Source organism: Pogonomyrmex barbatus, unplaced genomic scaffold (genome assembly GCF_055798465.1).
Source record: "Pogonomyrmex barbatus isolate J1 unplaced genomic scaffold, ASM5579846v1 scaffold12, whole genome shotgun sequence".
NCBI lineage: Eukaryota > Metazoa > Arthropoda > Insecta > Hymenoptera > Formicidae > Pogonomyrmex > Pogonomyrmex barbatus.
Genome location: NW_028297108.1, coordinates 6,703,963 through 6,712,489, shown reverse-complemented (window position 1 = coordinate 6,712,489; position 8,527 = coordinate 6,703,963). Strand labels below are relative to the sequence as shown.

General features: G+C 32.3%; 2 protein-coding genes across 3 annotated transcripts in view; one reads left to right on the top strand and one right to left on the bottom strand.

Moving 5' to 3' along the window:
• The first annotated feature begins 41 nt into the window (after positions 1-41).
• On the top strand, positions 42-5,881 carry LOC105431235 (cyclin-dependent kinase-like 4). Of its 2 annotated transcripts, none has more exons than XM_089071999.1 (7): positions 42-248; positions 1,741-1,875; positions 2,198-2,454; positions 2,658-2,852; positions 3,867-4,152; positions 4,688-5,042; positions 5,327-5,881. In XM_089071999.1, exons 3-7 carry the CDS (start codon positions 2,287-2,289, stop codon positions 5,655-5,657), a joined length of 1,335 nt encoding a protein of 444 aa, XP_088928125.1. In that variant the 5' UTR covers positions 42-248; positions 1,741-1,875; positions 2,198-2,286; the 3' UTR covers positions 5,658-5,881. The 2 variants fall into 2 exon arrangements, with proteins under 2 accessions (XP_088928125.1, XP_011643593.2); XM_011645291.2 differs by having other exon boundaries at positions 1,741-1,922.
• A 1,405-nt stretch (positions 5,882-7,286) lies between these two features.
• The window catches only part of Actbeta (inhibin subunit beta), a 31,221-nt gene continuing 29,980 nt past the window's right edge, over positions 7,287-8,527 (bottom strand). The window contains 1 exon segment of the mRNA XM_011645368.2: positions 7,287-8,527. This exon segment is cut by the window's right edge and continues 4,623 nt beyond it. The gene's annotated coding sequence lies outside the window, so the exon portion shown is untranslated.

Here is an 8,527-nt window from a genome sequence, read left to right as displayed (position 1 = left end):
TCCGAATGGACCCCGACTCAAGCGGTTCCTTCTGTTGCGCTCCTCTGCTCTTCATCGATCCACGAAACGTCTCTCATGATCGTGGACCACGTGGCTTGACACAGACGCGCTCGTCCACGCACGATATCCGTGATAATAATTCATTCCTCGATGCTACGGCATTCCTCAGACATTCTAGGCTTCCTATGTGGTTGTTATTCTGTGTGCTATATAGGAAAGGATTTTTAGGAAAGAGCAATTTTACCGAGGTATCTAAACATTTGATCAGATATAGATCAGAAAATGATCTTACGCTTGAACATCGGTGATAATATTATAAATATTTTTGGCTCAACTTGAGCGCCCTACGTAATTATTTTGGTGGCTTAATAAGATTATTTTTAGATCTGCACCTAGATCTGGTGAAATGTTTAAATATTTCAATAAAGCCGTTTTTTTTCCATGTAAAGAATGCTATTACTATTACTAATAATTATTACTAAAATAAAGTAAATTATTAGTAGTATAATTTAATAAAAGGAGATTTTTTAGATCGTTATGATCATGTGCTCTATAAATTATTGTAAGGTTATCACAAATATAGTATATTTTATAAATTGAGAAAAATTATTAGATTGTATTATAATGCAATTGAAATACTTTGATTACTTCTTTTCTCTTCGGGAAAATTTCGACAAAAGATGAGTGCGCTAGAACGTAGAGATGCATTGTACGCATTGCATCGATATTTTTATTATTTAATGTCGGAATCGCGTTTGAAGGACCGTTGCCTTCGGTCACGCTTATCAAGGAAAGTCACCGAACTCGTCTATAAATAAATTTCAATTGCTATTCGTGTATCGATTGTACTCACCGAGTTGCGGCGATAAATTCACTATGACGCGGAACATCTTTGACACGATAGCGAGGAAATTGTATTCGTCTGAACGATCGCTCAAGTTGCCATCGATAGGATCGATCTGAGATAAGCCGTCCCGAAATTCCTGCTTACATTTTTTCAACAATTTTGTTCCTTGCACATCATATAAAGTCAAATCTTTATCCCGGCAACACGACAATTTGAATAATTTTCGAGCCACATCGTGAATTTTTCTAATTATTCGAAGAATCTCGTATGTATGTTAACCAAAAATTTTTACAATTTTTATTCTATTTTATATTACTGTGTATTTTATTTATTATTTGACTATATTTTTATTTTAGTAAAGAATTCGAGAATTTATCGCAATTCAAATTTAAATTAAATAAATTGTCAAATACAGCTCAAAATGCATGTCGTCATCTTGTGACATTATCTGCTTGTATGTCTTTTAATTATAACACATTCTCTTTATCTTGACTCTTTACATATCTATCTATTTTTATCTAGCTCGATCTTACAATGTTGACATAATTGATGGAATTCCGATTTTTTCTCGAAAAAAATACGTTAAAAAGATGAATTTTTTACAAGTAAAATGAGAATAAATAACGATTAATATGCGTTCAACGTAAATTAAATAAATTTTAATTATCGGTAATAAATAAATTAAATTAATTATTAATTTAATAATATGTGTAATTACAGCTTTTCAGCTTTGGCATGAAATTGCATTTCAAGGCTAAATATTAATTGATATTTAAAAGCATATAAACAAAATGTATGAAACTCATTTAGCAACAATTTTTTTTAAAAGGGAGATTCCGCTCTATAATCGAAATATTAATATTTATTTATTCCATGAATTCTTAACTTTGCAGAAATGTCTTAATGATCGACTTCCCCCTTTTAACCCATCTTCCTGTATCTTCGAGTGAGGACCACCCCTAACTAATTACCGGCAGATCGATAATCATCGATGAGGGCTGTGCACGAGGCTTTTCGGAGCAGTTCAGGTTTGTCGGCGAGCGAAGCAACATTAAGAATTGTGACTTCTTCGATTGTAACAAATATACACAAGATATTATTTGCATATTTTACTAGCATAATTTGAAGCGTAATTTTTTTCTCATAAAATGTGTGATATTAAAGTGATGGAATTTGTTGGCTGGAAATTTGTTGAAGTTTATTTATGATACGAAATGAACTTAATCGTTATTTAAAAGGCTGAAGGCAACAAATATTACAATATTGATTTAGCTTGGAATTATTTAAAATTAATTTTAAAATTATAATTAAATGATTAATTAATGTCCGATTTTATTGTATGCCTTTTAGTGCGCAAATCTGGATGCACAAAAAGGTTTGCGATTTTTCGCTAGCGAAAGAAATTCGTGAAATTTCTCGTCATTCATTTTGCGAATAAAATGGAGAAATATGAAAATATCGAGATAGTGGGTGAGGGAAGTTATGGACTCGTGATGAAGTGTAGGCATCGTGAAACCGGACAAATAGTGGCGATAAAAAAGTTTTTGGAGACGGAGGAAGACGTGCAGGTGCGAAAATTGGCGTTTCGCGAAATAAGGATGTTAAAGGTATTAATTATTGAAATCTTATCGTTATTAAGAACAAGATTAATTCGTAATAAAGTCAAAATTAATATTTATAAATTTATTTATATGTAATTATTTGTTCGATGAGAAGTTCATTCTGTTTTTATTCTTATTTTATAAAATGTTTATTTTATTACTGAAAAATACAGCGTGTTGTATTGATATTAACGGCAAATTTGATCTAGAAATTGCATCATGAGAATCTGGTGAATATGATTGAAGTATTTCGTCGAAGAAAGCGGCTCTATCTCGTGTTTGAATATCTCGATCACACCCTGCTTGATGAATTGGAGGAAAGTGTAAATGGTCTCGACTTGGAAAGATCGAGACAGCATATTTTTCAAATACTTCGTGGCTTGGATTTCTGTCATAATCACAAAGTAAGTAAAATCTTTAAACTTAATCAAATTTTTTTTTATATTCTTGTAACATTACAGAAAAATCTTTATATCATAATTATTTTCATTGTCTTTACATTATCTTGTGTATTGTATATATTTTAAGATTTTTCTAGGTATAAAAAAAAGATCTTGTTGTGAAAATATTAATAGAAATATTTTTCACTAAAAATTACAATTTATTTTTATTATATTATCTTGTATTTAAAAGAAACCTAGAATATGCACAATGAAATTATTTTTTTGCCACCTTTATATATTTTTATATATTTTTTTATATATCTTTATATATTTTTAAATTTTTCAAATACGTTAACTATTTAATAAGTTGAGCAACACATGAAACACTTTGTTGAAAGTAACTATTGTAATAAAATAAATATTAAAACTTTAAATTTTTCACTAAAATTAATTTATATTTTTGAAAAACACAAAATATCTGTATGTGCGCCACAGAGACGTACATTTATTTATCAGCAACCTTTGGCAATAAGCGTGCCTTCGTTACGGTAAAGTTCACGGCCGTGACGCTCAAATTCCAAGTTGCAGTAAGCCGTGCATGTATAGTAACACGCAACGGCCGGATACTTAATGAATGATAGCATTGTAACAAACGAGGGCAATGGTTGCCATATTTAGTCATGCTTGACTCGGAAAGTTCTAACATAACGGAGAACAATCTTTATTTTCCCACTGCGATCGCTGTTATAAAGGAGGATTCTACAAACAATGCAGTGATTCTACAATTTGCAATTTTATCATAAATTAACCAGATAGTTTTCTCAAATTTTTTCCACTTTTTATCTTTGATTCTTCTGTTCTTAGAAATTTTTTTCTGGATAAATATTGCCTTACTTATTTTTATAGCAAGGTCCGGATTTCTCTAGACATCCTATCCATTTTATTTAGTTCGACTGTGACGTTTCACTTTTATTTTTTTTTTTTTGTTTGACTATTCAAATTATTTCTCAGATAGAGAGATTTTCCTTGCGATAGATCATGCATCGCGACGTAAAGCCTGAAAACGTGTTGGTATCGCCGAACGGTGTAATCAAGCTTTGCGACTTCGGGTTTGCACGCTATGTCACCAACGAGTCTTGTACTGATTACGTGGCGACAAGGTGGTACCGCGCGCCAGAACTTCTCGTCGGTCATTCCAAGTATGGTAGAGAAATCGATGTTTGGGCGGTCGGTTGCATCTACGCCGAGATAATCACCGGTCAGCCTCTCTTTCCCGGTGACAGTGACGTCGATCAGCTCTATCGTATCACAAAAGTCTTCGGTGAGTGGTGGATGAAGAGGATGGACGATGATCGGTGAAGGAATTTTGATAGCCAATTAAAAGATCGATCAAATTTCATCTTCAATTTTAGGAATAGATTTCAGACATTTTTATTTCTTGCAATAATATCGATTCGAGAAAAGTAGAAGTATTTCAATTAATTATAATTATGTAGCTTGAACTTAAATATAGATTAAAAAAATAAGAAAATTATTAGCTGCCAAGGATGCTTTATCGAGCATTGTCGATATTTTATTTCTTGTGTTATATGAAAATCATTATTTGTGTTATATTTTGTTGATATTTTTATGACATCGGCATAGGCATCTTCATTTTGTTATCAATCGTGTACTTAAAAATAGAATTTTATGAATGATAATATTTTAGCAAAATAATAAAAAATAATGTAGAGCAATTCTTTATATAAAATTTGTAGTCCATTGTTTGTTTGCTGAAATATAAGTGCGAGGTACTTGGTTATATTATCTTATTAAATCTGACATGGTCATATTTGGCAATGTATTGCCGAAAACAGGTCCTCTTTATGGCAAGCAGCCGCCAAATGGTAGCGCCCATATAATTCTATTTCGGCACGCGAAAGCTGACGACGTTGCTGGTTTAACGCGATCTACCGCGGCTCTCCGAAGTCTCTTTCCAACGTGGAGCTCGGTGGCAGTTGACTTTCTGGCGCAGTGTCTTCGTACGGATCCTGTCGTCAGGCCAAAGTGCCTGACGTTGCTGCGTCATCCGTTCTTCCTGCAGGATGGTTTCGCCGACAGATTCCTCGGCGAGTTGCAGCGACTTGTTGCGAAAGAGTCCGCGATGAATCCGCTTGGAACAAAGAGGACGGAAACAGGGTCTTCCAGGATCTGCCGTAGTAGCATCGGAAGGTTGAGGAATTAATCTAACTCTATAACAAATTAGCTTATTAAAGTTTAAATGGCGAATTAAAAATATTAAATTTTTGTAGTAAAAAATAAATTGTTAAATATTAATTGTTAATATTATGAAATTTCAATAAACAAAATGTAAAACAACTATAAAAGATTTTAAAGACTTTATCGATTTTATTTTACCTTTTTTTTTTGTTATTATAAGATTTATTTCATTATCTTTCTATTTTTCTGTTATTATTATTATTATTATTATTATAATTCGTGTTTATCGCTTCTAGATGGCAGATGACGTTGATCAAAGAGAGGCAAGCGGTGAATACCAACATGGTAGCGGTGAATAACAACGTGGAACCCGAGACGACGGAAAGCGAGGATTCGCGGGGAGATCGAGTTAACGCAAATATCGCGAACAAGCTGCAAATGAGTCGACCACGTGAATTACGTTACTTCGGACCGGTCTCGGTAATACCGAACACCACGTATATTCGACGGCTGGAGCACAAAGGGCTTCTGATCCCTGAATCGAAGGGCTGTGTCTTGCCGGCTCTAACGTCGAAGACGAACGCCAAGAGAAAAAAGCTCGATCTCCCCGGCGTGAAAAATCGTTGATCGTTGCTCAATCAACAGCATGCTTCTTTTTCGTGATATTAATGCCGTAATGAGGAAAGAATGAAAGGACTGTACAGAGAAACACTCGTTATATGCGAGAGACGTTAAACGCGCGCCCACGTGTACATACTTTGTAAATAAAAATGTAAATGTGAAATGTCGACAATGCATTTGCAAATGCGATTTTTTTCGTTCTGTAAGAAAGAATAAATAATGAGAAAGTTTTTCCTTTTATTTTACTGAATATTTAAATTGAACTTTGTCGTCCAGTGTAGATAAAAATGGAGTTTGCATCGGAAGCATTATGAAATGATATGCGAATTGACAGATCGAGTTCAAGTAGAGCCGTAAATATTATCATCATATTATGTCATATGATAATAATTAATTATCGAAATTCGAGGAGCAGAAAAACTGGTCTGGAAAGACGTATCTATAGGCCATACATATGAGATGCTGAACGATTTTCGAGAGTTTTATTACATCGTGCAATTTTACACGAAAAATACACGAAATATTATTTAGAAAATTTTATTGTTTCGATTTTTGCGGTTTAATCAAGAAAAAATAGAATAAATTTAATCCTTTAAAACTTAGGCATATTGAAGACATCCGTTTTGATATCATATCTTGTGAAATTCTGTTAAAATAAAATAAAATGATATGAAATTCAAATCAACAAATGCATCGTTGTAAAAGAGAAAAACTTTTTATATAATTTATCTTGGAATTAATTAAAGTTTTGTGTTGGTTATATTAAAATACTTAATATATTAAAATAAAATAATATTTCTATTTTATATTAAAAATAATACTAAACGTATTAGCGATATAATAATTATAAGAAGATATATTTATTTACAATTAATATTTAATGGATTACATATTCTAAAAGAATAATTTAATTATCTATCTATTTTCTAAATATAATTTCGCAAAGGAATTAAATATCAAATATTAATTAATTTTAATTTTTAAAATTAATGTTAATCGGTATTTGATATTTAAATATAGTGTTATCGCTTTATTCGCGCGAAGAAAGATATAAAGAACAATATGATAAAAATAAAATAATATGATAAAAATAATAAATCCTTGAACAAAATTTTTTGGAATGTAATTTTTATATTTATAGTAGAAGTGCTCGATGTGTTATAAAATATATGACTTTTACGATCTTACACTAATAGATATAAAAATTCAACTATAAATAATTGTTAATTGGAAATTTATTTACGAATCCTCACCATGAATTTACTCGCACTATTAGAGAAAGATCATTAACAAAATGATTAGATGCAAACAATTTAATTATTTAATTATTTTTATTATTTTAATTATTTTTATTGTCATCTGCGATTCGATATTTGCTATCAAAACGTGATAATCATCTAACTTGATAATACGCCTATACTAAACTTATTTTTTTAAAATATAGGAAGAGTAAAAATATGGAGAAAGTCTTTCTGTGATATGCATAAAACAAGACACGAATTGGATAATGAAAACTTATCAAAAAGAAGGATGACATTCGAAAGGAATCAGGCAATATTTTTCTCTTTTCTCCTCTTCTTCTTCTTTTTTTTTTTTTTTTTTTTTTTTTGAAAAAGGAATTAACTTGCAACCATCTGACATATTTAAGGGGTTTTTATTTCGGAATTGCATCCATCTTTGAAATATATAATTAATATCTCGCAACGGACGCGTTGACCCTGCAGCAAATGCGACGGGAAGAAAGAAGGAATCTTCGCCGGACGCGAAAAAATCACTGACATACATTTTTGTTTCTCTCTTTTCTTTTTTTTCTCCTCGGCTGACGCCGTGCCGAAACTAAGAACTCGAGAAGATGAGAGAACATGATTTTTGGTATTGCTCACTTTTGACATGTTTACCCTGTCGGGATAATCATCACTACACTCCGCTTCCTCTCTCGCTCCGTCTTTCTCACTCTCGCCCACTCACCCGTTCGTTCACACTTTTTCTATCTCTCTCATTCTCGCCACCCGTTCTTTTATCATAAACTTAAGTTATATACAATTAAATATTTCATGTATTTAATTATTAGAGAAGCACCATTCTGATTTTATACTTATTAAGTGCCAATTGGTTCAATTAGATTTCTGAAGCTAAAATCATGCGTTAAATATAGCAATTAAAAAAAATTTGTTTCATTTGCATTTTTAAAATCATTTTTATGATTTGCGTGTGATTTTTCTAGGATTTTTCCTGACAAGAAAAGAGTCCTGAAAATAAAGAATGATTTTAAATTATATTATACTTGTAATTATATGTCGGAGTGTATATTATATTACGATATAGAAAATTTTTAGCTACATCTCTTAGATTAATATTACACGATAAACTCTTGACGCATTTTCTTTTCCTTCCCTTCGCTATCTATCTCTTTCTATTTTTTTCACGCACTCGCACACAAGGGACACGCATACACATACGCACACGCGATCGTTTACCACGTTTTCCGATTCTAGCATCTCGTCCAGTATTGAAAATCGCCTCTAATCGTCACGCGAAATCTTTTCCTCTTCCGGTTCGACTTCGGAAACCGATCCGAGACTTGAAATAATCGAATAAGATCGTTCACGATCGTCTTATATCGATAATCGCAGATAAATTTTGCACAAATTTCGGACGATCCTCTCGCAAAGCAATCCGCTCATTGGTCAACGGCCGGAGAAAATTCGCGTAACGAATTCGCTTCGTATTTCGTGGAGGACCGTTATAAGGCACCTTTACCTGCACTACGAAATTGTATTTAGTTAGATGTTAGACGGTTGTACGCGTATACGCTAAGAGAACACCTGCGCAGACTAATAAATATCAGTACTTTTCGAAACTCGCTAGTTACTATT